This window comes from Artemia sp. Qi Xiang Cuo, chromosome 13 (genome assembly GCF_049724085.1).
Source record: "Artemia sp. Qi Xiang Cuo chromosome 13, ASM4972408v1, whole genome shotgun sequence".
Classification (NCBI taxonomy): domain Eukaryota; kingdom Metazoa; phylum Arthropoda; class Branchiopoda; order Anostraca; family Artemiidae; genus Artemia; species Artemia sp. Qi Xiang Cuo.
Window position 1 is genome coordinate 43065894 of NC_142806.1, and position 25246 is coordinate 43091139.

The 25246-nt window shown below is 34.1% G+C and overlaps 1 protein-coding gene across 1 annotated transcript in view; it reads left to right on the forward strand.

Annotated features, from left to right (window-relative positions):
* The window catches only part of LOC148945313 (uncharacterized), a 76917-nt gene extending 56107 nt beyond the window's left edge, over positions 1-20810 (forward strand). Inside the window, exons 5-8 of the mRNA XM_089098998.1 lie at positions 12264-12378; positions 16431-16524; positions 19179-19324; positions 20706-20810. Of these exons, the coding sequence (XP_088955124.1) occupies positions 12264-12378; positions 16431-16524; positions 19179-19324; positions 20706-20810 (460 nt within the window). The remainder of the gene's footprint in view (positions 1-12263; positions 12379-16430; positions 16525-19178; positions 19325-20705) is intronic.
* Positions 20811-25246: the final 4436 nt, after the last annotated feature.

A 25246-nucleotide genomic window follows, 5' to 3' on the forward strand; every position in this document is an offset into this window, starting at 1 on the left:
TCCGACAAAGGATGTTGATAATGAATTTATTCATTCTGAAATTTAGATTTTGTCAATTTTATTTGATGTATCTGACAAAGGATGTTGATAAAAAATTTATTCACTCCGACACTTAGAGTTTGTCAATTTTATCCGATGTATCTGACAAAAGATGTTGATAAAAAAAAATTTATTCACTCCAACACTTAGATTTTGTCAACTATATCCGACATATCCGATAAAGGATGTTGATAATAAATTTATTCATTCTGAAATTTAGATTTTGTCAATTTTATTTGATGTATCTTACAAAGGATGTTGATAAAAAAAATATTCACTCGGACACTTAGATTCTGTCAATTTTATCCTATTTATCCGAAAAAAGGATGTTGATATAGAATTTAGTCACTGTGATACTTAGATTTTGTCAATTTTATCCGACATATCCGATAAAGGATGTTGTTAAAGCATTTATTCATCTGAAATTTAGATTTTGTCAATTTTATTTGATGTATCTGACAAAGGATGTTGATAAAATAAATTATTCACTCTGACACTTATATTTTATCAATTTTATTCTATGTATCTGGTAAAGGATGTTGTTAAAAAAAAAATTTCACTCTGATACTTACATTTTGTCAATTTTATCCGACATATCCAACAAAGGATGTTGATAATGAATTTATTCACTCTGAACCTTAGATTTTGTCAACTTTATCCGATGTATCTGGCAAAGGATGTTGATAAAAAAACTTATTCACTCTAACACTTAGAATTTGTCAATTTTATCCTATGCATCCAAGAAAAGGATGTTGATATAGAATTTAGTCACTCTGATACTTAGATTTTGTTAATTTTATCCGACATATCCGATAAAGGATGTTGTTAAAGCATTTATTCATTCTGAAATTTAGATTTTGTCAATTTTATTTGATTTATCTGACAAAAGGATGTTGATATAGAATTTAGTCACTCTGATACTTAGATTTTGTCAATTTTATCCGACATATCCGATAAAGGATGTTCTTAAAGCATTTATTCATCTGAAATTTAGATTTTGTCAATTTTATTCATATATCTGACAAAGGATGTTGATAAAAAAATTTATTCACTCTGACACTTATATTTTATCAATTTTATTCGATGTATCTGGCAAAGGATGTTGTTAAAAAAAATTATTCACTCTGATGCTTATATTTTGTCAATTTTATCCGAATATCCGACAAAGGATGTTGATAATGAATTTATTCACTCTGATACTTAGAGTTTGTCAATTTTATCCGATGTATCTGGCAAAGGATGTTGATAAAAAAAATTTATTCACTCTAACACTTAGAATTTGTCAATGTTTCCTATGTATCCGAGAAAAGGATGTTGATATAGAATTTAGTCACTCTGATACTTAGATTTTGTCAATTTTATCCGACATATCCGATAAAGGATGTTGTTAAAGTATTTATTATTCTGAAATTTAGATTTAGTCAATTTTTTTTATGTATCTGACAAATGATGCTGATAAAAAAAAATATTCACTCTGACACTTAGATTCTGTAAATTTTACCCGATGTATCTGACAAAAGATGTTGATACAAAAAATTGTTTGTTTTTTATGAAAAAAAATATTGAATTAGAACCATCAGTCCTCATCATTAGGAGTATGGGTATGCACAAGAATATATTAAAAAATTTAAATCAAATGTGTCAGTCTATTTTTCTGATATGATTTACAGGTTTAAAAAAAAAGTTGAATAATTTCGAAGTCCAAAAAAATAAATTTGTTAAAAAAATAGTTTGTTTTTTATGAAAAAAATATTGAATTAGAATCATCAGTCCTCATCATTAGGAGCATGGGTATGCAGAAGAATATCTTTTAAAATTTAAATCAAAAGGGTCATTCTATTTTTCTTATATAATTTGGAGATGTAAAAAAAAAGTTGAATAATCTCGAAGTCCAAAAAAATTTAGTTAAAAAAAAGTGTTTTTTATGAAAAAAAAATATTGAATCAGAACCATCAGTCCTCATCAATAGGAGTATGGGATATGCACAAGAATATATTTTAAAATTTAAATCAAAAGTGTCATTCTATTTTTCTGATATGATTTAGAGATAAAAAAAAGTTGAATAATTTTGAAGTCCAAAAAAAAATTTTGTTAAAAAAAATAGTTTGCTTTCATGAAAAAAATATTGAATTAGAACCATCAGTCCTCATCAATATGATTAGGGGTATGCACAAGAATATATTTTAAAATTTAAATCAAAAGGGTCATTCTATTTTTTTGATATGATTTGGAGATGTAAAAAAAAGTTGAATAATCTCGAAGTCCAAAAAAATCTAGTTAAAAAAATTAGTTTGTTTTTATCAAAAAAAAATTATTGAATTAGAACCATCAGTCCTCATCAGTAGGAGTATGGGTATACACAAGAATATGTTTAACAATTTAAATCAAAAGTGTCATTATATTTTTCTGATATAATTTAGAGATCTAAAAAAAAAGTTGAATAATTTCGAAGTACAAAAAAAAATTTAGTTAAAAAAATAGTTTGTTTTCATAAGAAAAATATTGAATTAGAACCATTAGTCCTCATCAATAGGAGTATGGGTATGCACAAGAATATATTTTAAAATTTAAATCAAAAGGGTCATTGCATTTTCTGATCTGATTAGGAGATGTAAATAAAAAAGTTGAAAAAATATATCATGTTAAAAAAATTAACAAAAAATTATAAAATAACTAAAAAAAATTTCAAAAAAATGGGGGGGAGGGCAAAAAGTTGGAGGGGAGGGGGCCCCCTTCGAGTTTAGGGACAGGGGACCTTTTGGGGGGTTGAGGTCTCTAGTGGTTAGGGTCGTTGGTGCTTATGATCCTTGATGGTTCGTACTCGCACACACCTTACTACTTGATTTGCAAGGATTTCTAAGGTTTGTTCTGAATTTCATTATTAAAATTCTTTTCTTGCCATCTACATCTCTCTTAGTATCAACGTTTTAGTATACTATAACGTTAGACTCTATTTTAAACTGACAACACTGTTCAAACGCCACTTGTGTATTATACAGAACACATCGAAGAAATAAAGCTAGGTCAAGTCCATTTTATCATCGTTAACCATTTCCATAGATTGATGTTGTTCCAAATTTATAATAAATAATCTATGAGTTAACAACCTCGAGGGGTTACCTTCACTGATAATCACCAATTCGCAAATGTTATACCCTTTTTTTGCAATTAGAGTTAACCTTAGCAGCGACACAATCCTAACAAACTAGTCTTGACTAAAGGCAATTGTCCAATAATCAGTTTAACCCTTTTTTTTCTCCGCCTTCATACGATCCAATTCACAAATGCTATCTAGCTCTGTTTTTTCCCCTACTATTCAATTAATATCGTTCGTTTAGTCCAATTTGCAAATGCTATAGGCCTACCCTTTTTTCTCCACCTTCATACGATCCAATTTGCAAACGTTATCTAGCTCTGTTTTTTTCCTATTATTCAAATAAGATCGTTCGTACAGTCCAATTCGCGAATCCCTTATCCCTTTTTGCAAATGTCAATCAAACAATTCCGATTGTAGCATCCAATTTTCTAATTAGCAACGACACATTCATAACAAACCATTCTTGACTAAAGGCAATTGTCCAAAAAAATCAGAAACCATTCTTGATAGCACATACTTCAAAGAAATGGAACAGGTGTCTTTAAAGGTTTGCTCACTTTTTTTCAATGTGCACATCAAACTGTAGTGTATACCATGTGAGGGAGTACTGACTCTCTTTGAAAAGGTGTAGAGCATCAAGCAAATAGTATGGGAAGGAACATAATGCCATAGAATAGCATTGGAAGGAACATAAACCCTTAGAATAGCATAGGAAGGAACATAAACCCGTAGAATAGCATAGGAAGGAACATCAAACCCTTAGAATAGCATAGAAAGGAACATAAACCCTTAGAATAACATAGGAAGGAACATAAACCCTTAGAATAGCATAGGAAGGAACATAAACCCTTAGAATAGCATAGGAAGGAATATATAGTCTCCAAATAGCATTGGAAGGAACATAAACCCTTAGAATAGCATAGGAAGGAACATAAACCCTTAGAATAGCATAGGAAGGAACATAGTGTCCCCAAATAGCATTGGAAGGAACAAAGTGTCCCCAAATAGCATTGGAAGGAACATAGTGTACCCAAATAGCATTGGAAAGAACATAGTGTCCCCAAATAGCATTGGAAGGAACATAGCGTCACCAAATAGCATGGGAAGGAACATAAACCCTTAGAATAGCATAGGAAGGAACGTAAACCCTTAGAATAGCATAAGAAGGAACATAAACCCTTAAAATAGCATAGGAAGGTACATAAACCCTTAGAATAGCATTGGAAGAAACATAAACCCTTAGAATAGCATAGGAAGAAACATGAACCCTTAGAATAGCATAGGAAGGAACATAAGTCCTTAGAATAGCATAGGAAGAAGCAAAAACCCTTAGAATAGCATGGGAAGGAACATAAACACTTAGAATAGCATAGGAAGGAACATAAACTCCTAGAATAGCATGGTCCTATGGCGGTCGTAGAATAGCATGGTCCTATGGCGGTTGTAGAATAGCATGGTCCTATGGCAGTAAGCAAATAGCATGGTAATTCCTATAGGACTGGTAGAAATGTCTTCCTATAGGACCGGTAGAATTCAATAGATACAATCTACTGATATCTCAAAATTTTGATTGGATGTATTTTGGGAAAAGGTGGGCGAGAGAGGTGGGTTAGTTGCCCTCCAATCACTTTCGACTATTAGAAAGGACATTAGCCCTTTGAATTTCCAATCGAATGAGCATTTTTTAGGGCTTTTACTACAACACTTTCTATAAAAACCTTACATGCCCCCAGGGCATAACTTACAACCCTTGCCCGGAGGGCTGTAGGGGACTGTCTTCCTCAAAAACACAATTTCTATGTGGAAATCAACCACGCTGAACAAAATCGCTATATCAAAATTTTGAGATAGCCATTGGATGTGCTTGGGGAAATGGTGGTCGTGGAAGGGGTGTTAGTTGCCTTCCAGTTACTTTCGACTATTAAAAAGTGCACAAGTTTCTCCAATTTCCCATTGAATGAGCCATTTTCCAAGTTTCTGCGACAACTCCTTCGATACGAAGTATCCTGGTTCAGACTTCGTGGTGTTAACACCAAAAAAAAAAAAAATTTTTCGGATATAACCCTGCTCAAGCTGTGAAATTTCCCTGTGGACTTTCATTTTGGATTTATTTTCATAAGCGGATTATCGTTTTGCTGGCTAGGACATTAAATTTCCATTGTCAGTCTTCTGAGTGTAAACACCTGTTTTTGGACTTATTATTTCACTAGCAAGAACTTAATTAATACAGTGACCTTCAGCAGTTATAAAAGTTCACAATTTAGTCCGGTATATCTCTTTTTTTTACCGATGTGATTCTTGATAGATTCTTTAACTAAACAAGATATGTTTACTATCGGAGATCTTGCCTTAGCAAAGTTTATTAACTACCCCCTTTGGCCAGTTAGAATACTTGGAAGAAATTCCACTAGAAATGGACTGAGTTATGTAGTATTCTGCTACGGTACTCATGATAAGCAGACAGTTAGTGAAGATTGCTTTGTTTCTTATGCAGAAAATATTAATGAAGCAAAGAGGTCAAAAACTAAAAGGGTAGGACAAGCATTCACAGAAGTAGCGACTTTCCCCAATATATACAAAGAGTTTGCAAGAACAGGGACGTCTGAAAATTCTTCTAGTTCGTCTATTTCTGGACTTTTTCAACAGTTAGCTGCGACCCAGGAAGAAGTTACGATAACTAAGACTAAGCTAGTGGCAGATATAGAAAAACGTGTTGCAGAAAAATAGCGCAAAACATTGGAACTGGGTCTTCTGATGCTGTACAGATAAATAGTCAAATTATTACTGCAGAAATTTATGATGCTATAGTGCTAGATTTTAATCCGAGGTTTGAACGCATTGAAAACTTACTTAGAGGACTAAAGAGTCAAATTGAAGCACTAGAAAATCGTATTTTTACAATGGAGAACAAGCTTGATGATTTTGAACAGGAAGCTATGCAAGACTCTGATATTCTCAGGAATAAGACAGACACCTGGCTCAGATCTTGATATGACTGTCCTAAACCTTGTTAAGCCAACTATGAGAGTTTCGACTATTACTAGGGAGCATTTTGTGTCGATTCAGCGTTTCAGACTCAACTCTACGGAAAATTCTCGAAATTTAGCCCGCAGAAATCCAGATCCAGTGGCCCCAGTTTTAGTGAAGTTGGTATCAAAAGAACTTGCGTACAAAGTGTTTAAAACTAAATCAAAATTAGCTGGATCCAGGATTCATGTTAGTGAATTTCTTACGAAAGGTAGAAAGGCAATATTAGATAGTGCACGGGGCAAGTTCGGTTTGAAAAATGTTTGGACATACAAAGGTCGCATTTTCGCGAAATTATCCAGCCAAAGCGCACCGCGTCGGCTCTATAGCCTAGCTGATACTTACTGAATTTTTCATAGTTGATTTGAGTGGATTTTGTAAGGATAATGGGTGATATTTCACACTTGCGTTTTCTAGAGAGTAATCCTTTTAGAGTGGGAGATGTTCTTTATGATGATTTACTTCCAGAAAGTATAAATGCTGATTTTTCCCCGCAAAGAGATAGTTGTTATGTGGATGTGATTTCTTCAGGATTAGAGGTGAATGCACGATCGTTTTGCCTGTGTCATTGGAATTGCCATGTAACTTCAACGTATTATGAATTTCTCCAGTTAATTGATAATGTAAATAGTAAATTTGATGTAAATGGCCTTTGTGAAACTTTTTTAGCTTCTGAGCATGTTCTGTCGTTATAATATAATTTTCCAGGATACAGGCTTATTGTAAGGAATAGCGAGAGAATTGGACGTGGAGGTTTGGCATTTTTGGTTAAGGATCATTTTGTTGGTAAAATAAGGGAAGACCTATCAGTTTGGATAGAAGGTAAGGTGGAATCTTTTACTTTTGAGCTGGAAGTTGGTGGAAAAGATATATTGATTTCTGAGGTTTATAAGCCGCCGAGTACAGTTTGGGAGGATTTTGAAAATGGTTTTGGTAGTTTAATAGATGCTGTAGAATTGAGTAATATGGAGTGCATTTGCATGGGGGATTTTAATTTTGATCTTTTAAGTTTATACAATGATAATTTGGATTTTTTAAACCTTTTCTCCAGTTATGATTTTTATCCATTAGTTGGGAGTCTGACTCGTGTTACAGGACAGTCAGCTACACTTATTGACAATATTTTCGTGCGATCCCGGGTATTATATAGCTGTTATGCTGACGTTATAGTAAATTAGGTTTCCGATCACTTTCCTATAGTAGCAGTGACTTCATATCAATATGCAATAGAGCAGAACAGGACAAAGGTTAAAAGAAGGCAACTAAAAAAAGAGAACCTACAGAAGTTTAGAGAGGAATTAAGTATCGTGTCTTGGAAACCAGTTTATGAAGAATCTGAAAATGCATCTGCGGCATTCGATAAGTTCATGGACATATTGCAGCCAATATTTGAGAGAACTTGCCCAGTAAAGAGCATAAAGGTGAGGAAAAAGGAACCCCGGAAACCTTGGGTAACTATGGAGCTACTCGACTTAATTAGAAGAAGAAATACATTGTATTTGATTTAATTGGATAGCAACCATATTAAATATCTTCATTATATTAGAAGAATCAGCTATAAATTATTTCATATCATGAATTAATGACTTTATGAATATATGTTTTATACTATGTAGTAAAACACAGGCAAGAATAACGCGACCTTCAATGTTTTACATGAAATTACTCACACAAAAAAAGAGACCGAGAATCCTACTAGTCTGATCTTTAATGGTAAATTTGTTGATGGAAATGAAGAGGTGGATAATTTCTTAGGTAAATTTTGTTCTAAGATTGGTGAATCAATAAGTAAGAATCCATACGATGAAAATAATGAAATTAATGAGACGTTTAGTGATGAAAGGGGAGTTGGATTGGAAATGTCTGCAGATGAAACGAACGTTGAAGAATTAAAACAGATAATAGGATTGGTAAAATCAAGTTCTTCTCTCCTGGTCTAAAGGGGAAAAAAATAATACACTGTACCAAGATCGTTCTTTACTTAGGTAGCGCGTTTGCGCTTTCTATGATTATTGGGCAGGCCCCTCTCTGCCCTAGTAACAATGCCCATAATTAAAATGGACAGTTCTAACTTATTTATTTTGTTCTATTCGGTTTTCGTTGCCATGGGAACAACACTACCAATTAACTTAAATTTCCTTACGTGTTATTACAAAGCAGACTGTAACAAACCGGTGAATACTGAAAGTTGTTTTCTAGCCGAAGAAGTAAACTTGGAAAAGTCATGTGACCAGAACCGGCTACAGAGGAAATTAGGCAATGATGTGTCTAGTGCGCTTACAAACAAGTTTATACTTGTTTTGAATCCTTACAGGATTGTCACGTGCTTCTTTTTTAATTTCAATAGAATTTCAAGACCTAATTAGATTTTTCCTTTGGAAGCGCAAGTCTTCATTGAGTTCATAGCATAATTTTTTAGCTTTCCTTTCGAAAAATCAAATGAACAAATATAGAACATATTTTTTTTATCTTTTCCTGTTTTACTATTGCCTCACTATGAGCATGATGCTTATGAACACCAAACACCACTTTGTCTGTCGATAATCATATGAATGTAATCTTTTATGTTACATCGAAAAAGATTGCTTGCAATAACATGGGTGCTATTACCCAGCAGCACCCTTGTTAAGGGCGCTGGTAGCAAAATTTCACAGGAGCCAAGGAGAATTAGAGACTAGTTTCTAACCCGCTCACCTCCCCCACTGAAAAAAATCTCCCTTAGCTTTATCTAAATTTTTACGGCGATTAAGAAAACTTGCGAATAAAACACTTTTGAACGCTTCAGGCACACTCCGTCCACCTATAAGATCCTTCTCCGTTATGGCTGATGTACAATTATATACTACTGTATATAATTGTGAGGCTTTATCAAGCCTCAAATAAATGAACATAATTAAAGGAAGCTCTAAAACAAATGTCTATTTAATTGTTTGGTTTAGTATGCACTATGTTCATTTTTAAATATTAATGTACCACCCCGCTACATAACTGTCTTGAAACTCAAAACCTCAGTAGGCCACCAAGCATTTGATAATTTTAAATCGGTTGGAAATCTTAGAATTTTCTCTAAATTGGTTTTGGCACCCTTTCGGGAAAAATTATCGCTTCACGCCACAAAACGGCAGAAAATGCCACTGTGGTACGTTCCCCTCACTAACTGAAACAAGGCTCTAGAAGTTTCAATTTACTTTCTAATGGTTGTACCTCTGACCGGCAAGTACCTTTGACCACCTTGTTTTTTAATGCCATCTTACACATTTTTTTGGTAGTTAAATGTGCTGTTACTTGCATTAGCCCCTTGGAGCGCTGCTATACATGTTATGAAGATCAACACATGCTTTCAGATTTTTCAAGAAATTTTTATCCATTTCCATTTCTAAATTAAGTATTTTCATGTATTGATTGCTTTATTGCACTCTTTTTTATGTTAATATTGATTTACTTTTCACTGTTTTACATTGCAGTTATATCTTTGGAGTAAATAAATAGTATAACATTTCAATCTTAAATTCATAACCTATAACTGAATGAATGCATTTAATAAATAATGGTTGTTTATTGTACCTTTGACCACAATAGATATTGTGCCTTTGACCGGTCAATGGCACAACATATTATTATACGATGGATAACAAGCAATAGTAAGTGAAAAAAAAAATAGTCGATTATTGAGCATCCTTTAGATCAGGCCTTCCTAAACTGTGGGTCGGGACCCCAAATATGGTCGCGTAGCAAAATCATGGGATCAGAAGAGATTTTAAAGTCAAATATTTAAATATTAAAGTCAAATATTTATAACATACTACAGGAAATGACATATATTGTAAAGTTGATGAATTTTTAAAGACTGAAGGTCTAGAATGGAAAAATTGCTATGGAATATGCACAGATGGTGGAAGAGCGATGATGGGCTAAAATATAATCATTTTTTCAAGCTACTCATTATGGCCATATAACTTTACTCACTGCCTTATTCACCGAGAGGCCCTGGGAGCAAAAAAATTAGCACCATAATTGAACCATATGCTTCAGAATACTGTTAAGATTATAAATTTTATCAAGAGCCATGCCCTTAACAGTCACTTATTTTCAGATCTTTGTAAGGATTAATTTTAAAAAAAAATTCCGAAAAATAAGTTTTCAAAAAAAAGTAAAGGCCATTTTAAACTTAAGCTCAGCAGATAAAAATACCGGTTAAAATTCAAACTCAAAACGAACAGAAATTAATTAAACAATCATAGAAAAAACATACAACAAGTAATAATGTAAATGAATAGATAGATCTTAAAGCGAGTAATGCTAAGATTAAATATGAAAATCAAGTTTAAAACGAAAAAAAAAATTTGCTATTGAAGTATAGATGAAACTTAAAACGAACAGAAATTAAATATACAATTAATGCAAACAAATATACAATAGATATTAATGTAAATGAATAAATAAATTTTAAAACGAGTGAAACTTAAATTGAATATGCAAATCAAGCTTGAAACGTACAAAAATACCTGCAAACAAGAGTCTGGGCGCTGCCTCCTTCTTTCACTAGTAAATTATATAATTTACTACATCAGTGACGCTTTATTGAATATAACATTAAGTACAAACAATTTCTTTCGTATTACATATCGAATATAAACATTGCAATTATAGTAAAAATTTTAACTGATGAGCTTTGAGCAATTAAGATCATTATAAATCAAATATTCAGTTTAATTTAATAGTTCTTTCTAAAGTTGTTCAAGACGAATATGGTTTCACTACAAACAAGAGTTTGGATACTGCCCCCGTCCCTAACAGTAAAAGCCTAAAGCCTACTATGTCATTGGTGCTTAACTAAATACGAATTATATTACAAATATTTTCTTTTCCAGTTTTTACAGCATTGAAAATGGAAATAAAATTAGAATGAAATAAATTCTTGAACTGATGGATCTTTCAACTAGTATCATTATATATCAAATATTCAACTTAATGTTGTTTATACTTTCCAAGACTGTTCAAGACGCATATAGTTTTCAGTAAAGCACCAATGACGCAAGCTTGATTTGCATATTCAATTGAAGTTTCACTCATTTTAAGATTTATTTATTCATTTACATGAATATCTATTGTATGTTTGTTTGCATTGATTGTATATTTAATTTCTGTTCGTTTTAAGTTTCATTTATACTTCAATAGCAAAATATTTTTTTTTCGTTTTAAGCTTGATTTTCATATTTAATCTAAGCATTACTAGCTTTAAGATCTATTTATTCATTTATATTATTACTTGTTGTATGTTTTTTCCTATGATTGTCTATTTAGTTTCTGTTCGTTTTGGGTTTCATTTATTCTTTATTAGTAATTTCGGGTCGTTTTGAGTTGTAATTGTAAAATGTATTTGTATACGCCGAGCTTAAGTTTAAAATGGCTATTACTTTTTTTTTTGAAAAACTTATTTTTCGGAAAGTTTTTTTTTAATTAATTTTTGCTCGTTCTTTGATTGCAAAAAGTTTCAAGTTTTCAAAAATTCCTTAGTTCAAAATCAAACTTTTAAAAAAATCAAATTTTCATCGAAGTATCAAAACTGGTATCAAAGTAACAATATCAAAGCGAAAAAAGTTTGTCACCTTTGAAATGAGCCCCTTTTGAAGTTTATCCGACGACCCCTTCTATATGAAGTGCGTCTGAGGAAAAAAATAATGGAGTGTGGGGGGGGGGGGCTAGCTGCCCTCCGATTACGTTTTACTCTTAAAAAGTGAATTAAAACTTTCAATTTCCAATCAAATGAGCCCTCTATGAGGTTTATACGAGCATTCCTCCATAACAACCATATATGCCCCCAGGGCATAACTTATAACGCCTACTCTCTGGCCCTGGGGGGGGCTGTGTCGACACCGGAGTTTTTGTTATCTGAACTTTGAACTATTTTTAGCAACATATATATCTCAAAATTTTTATCTGATGTATTTGGAGCGTTGAGGGGGGGGGGACTATTTGCCCTCCAATCTCTTTTGACTCCTAAAAAGTGAACGAGAACTTTCAATTTTATTGTAAATAAAAATAGATACATTCTTAACCAACCAATATTTGCAATGCTTGTAATTACCTTTTTATGTAGCCGCAACCTGATGATGGTGATCAGCAGTCTTTATGGTTTGATGCTTGTCGTCTTAGGACTTAGTTTCCCAGTTTCATCTGTGGTTTCGTCGACTATTCCATTTTCTTACTACGATGTAAGTATTTGATTTTTTATTATTTAGCTGTGTTTTGCTTTATTTCCCTAATTTACTTTCTACATGATTGTGTAAAAGAATCTTCATGCATAATAAGCTATTGGTGACAGTTTAAAAAATGGATACATTTTTGTAGAAAGACGGGCATGCCCAGTCTTGGTTGTCTGATATGCTTAGAACTCTTAGGTATCGCAAGCTAGGCCAAGGTTTCCCTGATTTTCCCAAGGATATACTCCTGAAACAACAAGCGTGCTTGAGGAAATCAAAGACGTTATGTGCACCCTACTTTAGCTGCAACGCCTTTCAAGGGGTATCTTGGAGAGGGAAGTGGACCTCCAATTTCAACTTGGGGAAGGGGCCAGAGGAAGTCTAAATATTTTTGTCCCCAATAGGCCTAAAAGTTTTGGCGCTATAAACCCCGATGGAACTTAAACCTATTTAGGTTGAAGAAGCGATATTAATCAAAAGAGACTATGTGTACCCAGATTATCAAAATAGTGCGTATGTAATATCTCAGGAATGCATAGTGGTGTCGATTTGAAACTTTTTGGCGATGTTGGGGGTTCAAATGAACCTTGGAGGAACGGAAAGAAGTTGATAGAAAGGCAGAATATTCTTCTAGGTTATCAAAATAATACATCTTTAATATCTCAAGACCTGCTTGGGGAACTAAGTCGAAATTTTCAGTGTTGGGAGGGAGCAAGGGGACTTCAAATTATGGGTTAAGAGAGATTTTTGTAATCGACAAACTTAAAAAATTTTGAACTATAAGCCTATATGGAGCTTAAAAACTTTTCAAATCAAAGTAGCAAAGCTGATCAGAAGACACTATCTGTATCCAGATTTTTAAAAGAATATAACTCTAATGTCTCGAGAAAAACTTTGGGGATCGAGTTAAAACTTTCAGGGAGTTCTGGCGGAGTAAATCAGACCCGGTATTTCGACTTAGGGGATGGGTCATTAGAGGAGGGACTAAAACTTTCTTGTCTCAGATTTTTTGACACCAGATGATCGAAAGACACTTTTTATGCCCAGTTTTACCAAAACAATGTGTTTACAAAATCTTGGAAATGGCTTGTAAGATTAAATTGAGGCTCTCATTGAGTAGGCCTATCGGGGTGGGATAAATTGAATTCAAATTTGAGGTTTGAGATAGAGGATAAGAGGTCCGAAATATTTTTGATTTCAAAATAGTATTTCGTATAAAAATGGGGCCCAAAAAGGGGACATTTTTTGAAAAGCTTTGGTCAAGGTTACCCCTATGCACAGAAAAAACTTAAAAATAATTTAAGTTGGCATGAAAATGGACCAGAAATCTCTCCTCCGATCAGACACTGCATAAAACATTTTGTTCAGTCTAATCATAGGAGGTTACCAGACTTAGAATATTTTAATTTTGTCGAACCTAAAGACTAAAAGATTCGTGACGCTCGAAAACTGGACCATAAATTATGTATCTCCAATTGGCTGGAAAGACTCATTCATTAGCTCCTAAGCCAGATGGACTCTTACAAAAATTGAAATAAATTTTGGGCATATCAATTTTTTGGCTCCAGACAAAAAAAATTGAAGTTTGGTCTTATCGATGCGTGATACTTGAAAAAGGGCCAGAAAATTGAATTTCCCCTATTGGCTGTAACTTACAAGGCATGTGGACTGGAACCGTGACCTAAGAAACGTGACCTTGGTCCAGAAAATGAACACAAAAAAAGTTTAAAAAATGATAGTAACAGTTTGTTACGCAAGAATACCTGGAAAACAGTTTTCCGATTGGCATGAAACTTACAGAGTCTATCATAGATGTAGACAGGCAGGGCCAGGTAGACCTTAACGAAGACAAAAATTTTAAGTTTTGTCGTATCGATATGTGACACTTGAAATTGGGCAAATTGGCTTAAACTTGCAAGACATGTAGATTGGACTAAGAAATGTCCGCTTGGTCCAGTGAATGAAGACAATAAATATATAGGCTATATATAAAAAAAAAATATGCTTGTGCAAGAATATCCTGAAAATTATTTTTCGATTTGCTTGAAACTTACAGAGCATGTAGACAGAGACAAGGGGATCTCAGCGGAGATCAAAGATTGTTGAGAAATATTTGGATGTAGCGATTTGTCATGATCAAAATAGTCCCACATTTATTTGTCTTTGATCGGCTTGCAACATACCGGGCAAAAGAATTTTAAAAATGCAATTTCCGTGGTACAAAAAATGTCAGGGCCGGATTTGTGCACTTAAAACTACACATTAAAATCGATCAGAAATCAGAGAAGAAGCTTAATAATTTTTGGAAGCAAGATATTCAAAGGCTGCTAAAATCAGGAATACGGCTTGCTGATTCCGATACCCAAAGAAAACGTACAAAATCGTATTAGTTGAATGAAAGTTTTGCATTTATATGGGATATATTGCACAAGGGTATTCTTTTAGTTATGGCAAGTTTTGGAACCTTTTCCCTGGATAGGGGGGGGGGAGTTCCTCTGCTGAAAAATGTGGCTACTCTTTTCTTTAGCTAAACTAACCCTAGAAACTGTAAAACCCAAAGAATATTTTAACTCTGAAGACTTTCAGTTTTCAGTTCTTTAGTGGTGGTGATGGGGGGGGGGGTACTTCTATGAGGATTCGTCCTCGGCTTTCTACCATTTTTATTATTAACTTCAGTTTCCCTGTCGTCCCAACTTTAGCCAATAATGATTGCACCAGCAAGCAGGAACTAATGATTTTGTCTCGAGGGGGCTAAAATTCGGTTGTCAAAAACATCTTATCTCCAATATCTCGGGAATTGCTTAGAGTTTTAAGCTAAAACTTCCAGTGAGTGTTGAGGGGGGGGCGTTGGACTAATTCTAAAATATTATGTGCATCGAGGTTGTCAAAATGACAATAGTATGAAAAATTATTCAAAATATTAACTATTTATAAAAATTTTGGCAGTGAAAAACGAACAGAAATTAATTTTAAAAAATTTTTCTGAAAATAAGTTCTTACAGAAAAGTAAAGAGTCATGTGAAAGCACCCGACGAGCAGAAATAAACTCCTACAATAGTTAAAACTTAAAACGTTCAGATATTATTACGAAATAATAAATAAGGCCCAAAAAGAAAATAAATTTAAAAAAATCTCATCAAAAACGAAGATAACAGATACTGATTTGGATGGATAAATAAAACCTAAAATAAGTAAAAATTAAAATGAATAATAACTTCAAACCTAAAACGAACTGAAATCGCACAATCAGGATTTGGCCACTGCCCCCCCCCTAAACCTTCTAAAGGCTGTTGTGTCATTTGCTCTTTACTGAAAACCTAAAATATTTTAAACTTGTTGTTTTTATAATTATAACATTGAAAAAATACTGTTCAATACAATCTTGAATTGCTGAGATTTCCAGGAATTTTTGTCACTATGTATCAAACATTCCGTTTAATCTCACCAGTTCTTTTTAGTCATCTGGATTATTCTGGTGATTTTTTTTTGTCCTTAGTCAATGTGTTGGCTTTTAGGATGTAGAATTCTCTTTGGGATGTATTTATTCATGTGTATCAGGATTTGTTATCTACATGTTTGATCTGATTATTTGTTATGTTCGTTTGGTATTTCTGTTCTTTTTGTGTTTCATTTATTCATTGGTAGTAATTTCTGATCCTTTTAAGTTTGAATTATTACAGTGTTTTACTTCTGTTCGTCTTATATTTTCATATGGCTCTTTACTTTTCTTTGAAAAACTTCTCTTTTGGAAAACGCTTGTTTTTAATTAATATATTTTAAGAACGAAGTTTCGGTAAGAATTAATATTGTAAAAGAAAGCCAATTTTTCTCAATTCATTGATGTATGGACAGTCACTGGAAGCTGTATAGTTATTTCGCAAATCAAGAAAAATACTTATAAAAACTGGTGTAAATAATGATGACACTATTGAATTTTCATTCTGCTTTATCATATTCATTTGTTATTGTTTTTTTCATTTTGCTAAGTTATACTTGCCGATGTAAAAATAAACAAAAATTAAGGTTACTTTTAATTTTCTTTTTTGTTGATTTTGTTATTTTAGGGCTTCTACGTGTATCTCTACACAGTGGCAATTATATTCTTGATCTATGTTTACACAACAGTAAAGAAGATTAACTTGCCTTCCTGTGGAATAGGTAAGTTTCACCTCAAGTATTTAATCTATTAGATTATTGGTAAATTCTTAAAGTGATCTATATTGTGTGAAGATTCATTATTGGAAGAAAGTTATTCGTCAAGTTTATCGAACAAAATAATAATAATAAAAAAAACTGTATAATTCTTAATCATATTTACCACGCTTTAAGATGCTATCTCTTATGTACGTCAATATTTCACACCCACATACTAAATGAAGCACGCTTTTATTCATACACCCTCAATCATTGGACATAAGAAAGGGTGTTCTTTCCCCAAGGGAGAAACAATCAGCCGCGAATCAGTAGCCCATCTTAGAGGCTCCCTTTTTAAACCTGCTTTAAAGCGATGAATTCGTCTCAAGTCTCTTTCGCCCAAAATATTTCTTCAAATATTCTGCTGCTTTCAGATCTCCGGTTTTGGGGAAACGCACAGACTTAGGGAGACGGAATCATGTCACTCCCTCTGTTTTTGAAAATTCTAGCTGAAGTATTGGTCGAATTTGCTTTTGAGAAAGCCATGGCAGAGTAGGTATTGATTCGGTAGAATTTACAGAACTTGCCAGCCCAAGAAAAGTGACTCAGATCGCCCTTGGATGTGTCTCATAAAAAGCTGAACTTCTGTTTTTAAAATATTTGTTTGGGCTACAACCTGTTTCTGGGCTGAAAATAATAATGTGAAAATTAATCGAAAAAAAAGAAACTTGTGCTTTTGCAAGAATTGGAATGGGAATCGATAATATTTTCTTAATTCCTGAAACGATACTATTATCAAATTTGTTCTGACCAAAAGAAAATTCTGGTTTGGTTTTACATTTACGCAGCTATTAATTAGAATTGCGATAATTATCTATTTGAAGCTAAACTAACGTTCTTATGCTGTTACCAATGTATTGCCACTTTATGATGAACACTTTCGAAGCTGTCAAACCCATTTCAATTTCATGGGCTAGTGGAAGATTATATACATATCATTTTTTAAATGAAAAACTCAGTAATTACTCTATCCTTTCAATTGAAATACGTTATTTATACTTTTATTAAGACATAATACTCATATATTTTTGAATTCACGAGTAGAGCTTCGATGGTGTCAATAATGCTCAGCCAAGGGATTTTTTTTTTCAGTTTTTATCATGTATTTTTCAGGTTTTACTCCACCATGAAGCTAAAGGTGGTAATCCCTCTTCTCCTTATAGCATTAAATTCTTGGGATAGCTAAGAAATGTTTATTATCTTAATGTAATGGGTTCTTAATAATTGATGAATAGTTTTAAGTATGTGTATATAATGCATTCAGGTTTTAATGTCTTCGAACATGGAAGAGTGAATCCCTTCTGGGGTCCTCTTCTCTATAAAAAACTGTTACTCTGGTTTAAAGAGGTACCAATGCCAAAATATTATGTTTTTGAACGCTCTTTTATCTTTCTTTTACAAAAAAGCAAACATTCTGAGAAAATAACGGCGTACCTAAAGTACTAGCAATGACATTGACCCCTTTGTTAAATGACTGGTTCTAGTACTGGTTCTAAGCTTTAATCTTATTTATGAACGAGGTTATCTATAAAGGTGTTTGGTCAGTATGATCTTACTGCACAGCTACAATGCTAAAAAATTATCCGGCGTCATATTAGGGTTATTTGACTTCCTGATTATCATTTGGAGGCATAAGACGGCTCATTTTTGTTTCGATTTATGAAAAAGCACTACATGAGACAAATATTATTACTACTACTACTACTAACAACCTACCGCACCACCAAGCCGCCTGACAAAATTATTAGTTTAATGAATTCCTGTTTTAATTTTCATTACTGATTTTTAATGTAACTGCCTGAGAAATAAAAACAGACCAATTCAAAAACACAATCATATATGAAACAAAATCTTTCTTAAAACTGAAAAATGCAGGTACGTATTTTTGAATGGCCTAAACTATTCAAAAACCACAACAGCCAAATACTGTGAAAATATATAGGAAAACGTAAGAAAGGTTGTGACATTTTTGCGAATTTTTTTTTCTTCTTTTTTTTGTACGTTGCTCTCCACATCAAAACGATCAGAAATTAGATAAAAGAAATTTTTCTCAACTGAAAGTAAAGAGTAACATCAAAACTTAAAAATGAAAAGAAATTATTACTTATATGGGGGGGGGGGTTGAAATTTCCTCAATGCTTCGCTCTTTACGCTAAAGTTTTACTTCTTGTCCCAATTCTTTTAAGAAAGACTCCTGAGTCACATGGGCCGTTTAATTAGAATAAATTTTTTTTTTAATGTTCTAAAAAAAACTTTTGTGTTAAGAGCGAGGTATTAAGGAGAGGGCATCCCCCTCATATAAGAAGTACTTTCTGTTCGTTTTAAGTTTTGTTGTTGCTCCTTATTTTTAGTTTTAAAAAAACTTTTTTTTATTTAATCAAATACAAAAATCAAATTGCAATTCCCGCCAAGTTGGTTTTGCACTAAACTCGGGATATTAGTTTGAATTTAAATTTTCCACTGTGGACTAATAGTACAAAACCAGAAACTTCTTGTTTGTTTCGCAAGTGACATAGCGCCATCTAACTAATTTGAAGACAATAATCCGCATCACGTCATTTTTATGGGTTATATACTTTCAACGTAATTATGTCCTGCTAATATATCTTCTTCTCTAGGTAAAAAATTTAGAAGACGTCATCTGGAATCCATAGCTTCTGCGAAAACTCAAGATTCAAGCATTTATCATTTCTCCTTCCGCAACAATAATGGTTATCACGATTCAACTCATCATCGTAGCTCGTTCTACCTCCGTGTTGGGTCAGTAGGTAAAGGATTTTTCTTCTTTTTTTTACAGTTTTCTAGCCAGTTTTGGTTAGCTCTATTGGAATTAGTAATCCTGCATGCAAAGTTTGACTGTAGTGAAGCTCATAATACTTTTTCCATTCAGTTTTTGAAAAAAGTAATTTTTTTTTCACGCGAAAGTAAATATTGATGTTAAAAGCTAAAATGAATAGAGATCAATGTATATATTAGCGTAAACACTGTCATCTGAACCTTTGTTCTGCATGATTAATTTTATATTGCACTCTACTAAAATTAATACAAAAATTTCAATCCTAATTTATCTTTTATTTCAATGGATGAAGGGACGAGTGTCTTGAGATGCAATTTCTTAACCAAACATTCGTCATCAGTATTGACAACGTTCACCACATCCTAATACATTTTTGGTATACCAAAATTTAAGATTGGTATACTAAAATTTAGCTCTTCTCATAGATTCATTTCTTTTTGTTTTAGGTTTCAAAGTCTCTTTATACTTTCGTGTGAAATGAATTCCTTTTTAATTAAATTTCTGTTCATTAAAAGCTTCTTTTTTTATTCCTGCTCGGTTGAAAGTAAAACGACGTATCGAATAAATTTAAATTAAGGAAAAAACTAGCAGCAATTTGGAAAATCATGAAATTTGTACGTTGTGCGTCCCCTATCCTCTCAGTGCAGCTGGCTGTGTTCGTGAATGATTTGCATGATTTATTCAAGATTTTAGATTCAAGACTCGTTTAATAAAAATAGCTATCGTAGTTGGAGCTTAGAAAACACTAGCGACTATTTATTACACTATTAAAAAGAGGAATAGTGACTTACAGAAATTATGCGTTCAAAAGTGCACTGGTTCAAGCCTGTTCTTGTGGCGTGTTTTTTTGTTGTTGACTGCACTGGTGGATCCAGTGGGTGGGGGACCTCTTCCCCTCCCCAAGATTTTAGCTTGCGCCCTCATTCTCTGTGTTTTTCTCTGCTTTTCACTCTTATCTTTAAATAAACTGTCAATTTGTTCAATTATTGACAACCTTGTCACATTGCCCCCCTCCCCAAGATGTTTCTGTAGATCCGCCTTTGGTTGACTGCAGCAGCCGGGGGGAGTGGGGATGATGTGTATTAGTCAAAATTAAGTAGTGCCCAAAATTGCACATCGTCTGGTACCTGTGCTCTTTTAGGACTGCGATTCGAAGAACTTCAAGGGCAGATTCGTAAATGAAGGACTTGGTTCTTTGGATGAGTTTTAAAACCCGTTATTCTCTATTTCTAGTTCAAGGTTAAGATATTCGATGTTATACACTTGTGGTCCCCAAATTGGACACGCGTATTCAAGAAGAGGACGTACATAACATGAATACTCGAGCATCAATTGTTTTATATCGCAGCTTGGAGTTTTCCATTCTTACATGGTTTGTAATGATTGGGCTAAACGAACATTCGTTATTGAACTTCACAACAAAGATGACTGCAGTCGAAGCGATAGGACATAGGTTGTGATAGGATAGTGATAGGATAGGTTGGGGCAAGCAACATCTCTTTTCAGAGGATTAAAGTGGTCTTATTAACGTTATTCTGAAGCCCGTTTGAACTGCACTGATCTTTGAATATGTCTTCTAGGTCACTATCAAACTGAGGGATTACTTGAGACTTCTCAATCAGGCGTTCTGGCAGGGAAGATTATTTATTACCAAATGTGGATCGCTCATCAATGTTGTCAAATAAAATATATTTAATGACGGTTCAAGTTCAAGGCTCTATTTCTAGTTCAAGGATAAGATATTCGATGTTATGCGCTTGTGGTCCCCAAACTGGACACGCGTATTCAAGAAGAGGACGTACATAACATAAATACTCGAGCATTAATTGTGTTATATCGCAGCTTGGAGTTTTCCATTCTTACATGGTTTGTAATGATTGGGCTTAATGAACATTCGTTATTGAATTTCACAACAAAGATGACTGCAGTCGAAGTGATAGGACATAGGTTGTGATAGGATAGTTATAGGATAGTTTGGGGCAAGCAACATCTCTTTTCAGAGGATTAAAGTGGTCTTATTAACGTTATTCTGAAGCCCGGTTGAACTGCACTGATCTTTGAATATGTCTTCTAGTTCACTATCAAACTGAGGGATTACTTGAGACCTCTCAATCAGGCATTATAGCAGGGAAGATTATTTATTCCCAAATTTGGATCACTCATCAATGTTGTCCAATAAAATAAATTTAATGACGGTTCAAGTTCAAGGCTCTATTTCGAGTTCAAGGTTAAGATATTCGATTTTATGCGCTTGTGGTCCCCAAACTGGACACGCGTATTCAAGAAGAGGACGTACATAACATGAATACTCGAGCATCAATTGTGTTATATCGCAGCTTGGAGTTTTCCATTCTTACATGGTTTGTGATGATTGGGCTAAATGAACATTGATTATTGAATTTCACAACAAAGATGACTGCAGTCGAAGTGATAGGACATAGGTTGTGATAGGATAGTTATAGGATAGTTTGGGGCAAGCAACATCTCTTTTCAGAGGATTAAAGTGGTCTTATTAACGTTATTCTGAAGCCCGGTTGAACTGCACTGATCTTTGAATATGTCTTCTAGTTCACTATCAAACTGATGGATTACTTGAGACCTCTCAATCAGGCATTATAGCAGGGAAGATTATTTATTCCCAAATTTGGATCACTCATCAATGTTGTCCAATAAAATAAATTTAATGACGGTTCAAGTTCAAGGCTCTATTTCGAGTTCAAGGTTAAGATATTCGATTTTATGCGCTTGTGGTCCCCAAACTGGACACGCGTATTCAAAAAGAGGACGTACATAACATGAATACTCGAGCATCAATTGTGTTATATCGCAGCTTGGAGTTTTCCATTCTTACATGGTTTGTGATGATTGGGCTAAATGAACATTGATTATTGAATTTCACAACAAAGATGACTGCAGTCGAAGTGATAGGACATAGGTTGTGATAGGATAGTTATAGGATAGTTTGGGGCAAGCAACATCTCTTTTCAGAGGATTAAAGTGGTCTTATTAACGTTATTCTGAAGCCCGGTTGAACTGCACTGATCTTTGAATATGTCTTCTAGTTCACTATCAAACTGAGGGATTACTTGAGACCTCTCAATCAGGCATTATAGCAGGGAAGATTATTTATTCCCAAATTTGGATCACTCATCAATGTTGTCCAATAAAATAAATTTAATGACGGTTCAAGTTCAAGGCTCTATTTCTAGTTCAAGGATAAGATATTCGATGTTATGCGCTTGTGGTCCCCAAACTGGACACGCGTATTCAAGAAGAGGACGTACATAACATAAATACTCGAGCATTAATTGTGTTATATCGCAGCTTGGAGTTTTCCATTCTTACATGGTTTGTGATGATTGGGCTAAATGAACATTGATTATTGAATTTCACAACAAAGATGACTGCAGTCGAAGTGATAGGACATAGGTTGTGATAGGATAGTTATAGGATAGTTTGGGGCAAGCAACATCTCTTTTCAGAGGATTAAAGTGGTCTTATTAACGTTATTCTGAAGCCCGGTTGAACTGCACTGATCTTTGAATATGTCTTCTAGTTCACTATCAAACTGAGGGATTACTTGAGACCTCTCAATCAGGCATTATAGCAGGGAAGATTATTTATTCCCAAATTTGGATCACTCATCAATGTTGTCCAATAAAATAAATTTAATGACGGTTCAAGTTCAAGGCTCTATTTCTAGTTCAAGGATAAGATATTCGATGTTATGCGCTTGTGGTCCCCAAACTGGACACGCGTATTCAAGAAGAGGACGTACATAACATAAATACTCGAGCATTAATTGTGTTATATCGCAGCTTGGAGTTTTCCATTCTTACATGGTTTGTAATGATTGGGCTTAATGAACATTCGTTATTGAATTTCACAACAAAGATGACTGCAGTCGAAGTGATAGGACATAGGTTGTGATAGGATAGTTATAGGATAGTTTGGGGCAAGCAACATCTCTTTTCAGAGGATTAAAGTGGTCTTATTAACGTTATTCTGAAGCCCGGTTGAACTGCACTGATCTTTGAATATGTCTTCTAGTTCACTATCAAACTGATGGATTACTTGAGACCTCTCAATCAGGCATTATAGCAGGGAAGATTATTTATTCCCAAATTTGGATCACTCATCAATGTTGTCCAATAAAATAAATTTAATGACGGTTCAAGTTCAAGGCTCTATTTCGAGTTCAAGGTTAAGATATTCGATTTTATGCGCTTGTGGTCCCCAAACTGGACACGCGTATTCAAGAAGAGGACGTACATAACATGAATACTCGAGCATCAATTGTGTTATATCGCAGCTTGGAGTTTTCCATTCTTACATGGTTTGTGATGATTGGGCTAAATGAACATTGATTATTGAATTTCACAACAAAGATGACTGCAGTCGAAGTGATAGGACATAGGTTGTGATAGGATAATGATAGAATATGTTGGGGCAAGCAACATCTCTTTTCAAAGGATTAAAGTGGTCTTATTAATGTTATTCTGAAGCCCGTTTGAACTGCACTGATCTTTGAATATGTCTTCTAGGTCACTATCAAACTGAGGGATTATTTGAGACCTCTCAATCAGGTGTTATAGCAGGGAAGATTATTTATTCCAAAATTTGGATCTCTCATCGATGTTGTCAAATAAAATATATTTAATGAGGGACAAAAACAGGCTGCAGCCAGTTTAGCAAGAAGCACCACATGTTATCTCAACCCATTCAGAATCAAGATCCCCTGGAAAAAGTGCATAGATGCGCTGATATCAGTGTTTTAGGAACTCCAATATCAGTAGCAAAATGGCCTTTCTAGCACCCACCCGTTTTCTGTACAGTGGTGATGCGGCGCAATAGATCAAACCTCTTGCAATAATCGGCCAAAAGCAGATGAGCCATGGTACTCCTTTTGTCCCGCCATCCTGTTTTTAGATGGTGAATTCACAATGGGTAGTGAGTCGGACTACTAACTCTAAGGCACTCGTACTGATAAGGGTTGAGGCAAGGGCTTATTTCCCCAAAAACATTCATGATTTATAAACGACTTGGTCACTATGATTATGGACTATTAATATGGGCGGGAGCTTATTGAAAAATTTGCGGTATCTAATCTTAGGAATAACGCACCCGTAATCCTTCTTCCAGGCTTGAGGGAACTTTTGCTCTCAGAAGCATTAGTTGATAAGTGACGTTATAGGTTTGGATAGAAATACTACATATTTGATTAGTATTTTGATGGGCAGCTCACTTGGATGTGAAGCACAGTTCCTTTCCAAATTTTCCAGCTCATTGTAGACCCAAATTCGTATCATCAAATGCGGGGTCACTTTATCACGAACATATGCTCTCCGAGTGGCTCTGTTGACATTCATAATATAATTACGTACCATTTTGCTGGTGTGACTTAACTTTTCGAGTAGAGTTGGCATTGGGTCATGATTAGCACTTTGTTTTTTTGGTTGAACCAAGGCCCGTCAATATCGCTCACTACAATCGTTTTAGTCGTGAAACATTCGGAATACTTCTATAGAAATACAGAGTTCAGAGCCTCAATTTTGTATCAATGTTTATTTTCAGATACGCCTCAACTTTGAGATCTTATCAGAGTCAGAGGTACCGATGCACTGTTCAAAAGTGCTAATAGTTCCTTTAGTCAAAGGTTGGTTTGTTACTTTAGCTTTTTCAAAATTTACGAAGTTGGCTTTAACCTCCCAGAGAATTGCAAAGCGGCCAGAGTTTTAGAATTGGCCTAATGAAGGCAGTGGTAATTAATAGTTGCAAAGGTCTGTGAAAATTATGTCGAGTATACTTCCACTTTGGTGGGCCGGAATTGCCACTGTTTGTTTCAGATCGAGCATGTTCACTATCCACTGCTTACTCATTTGATCTCCA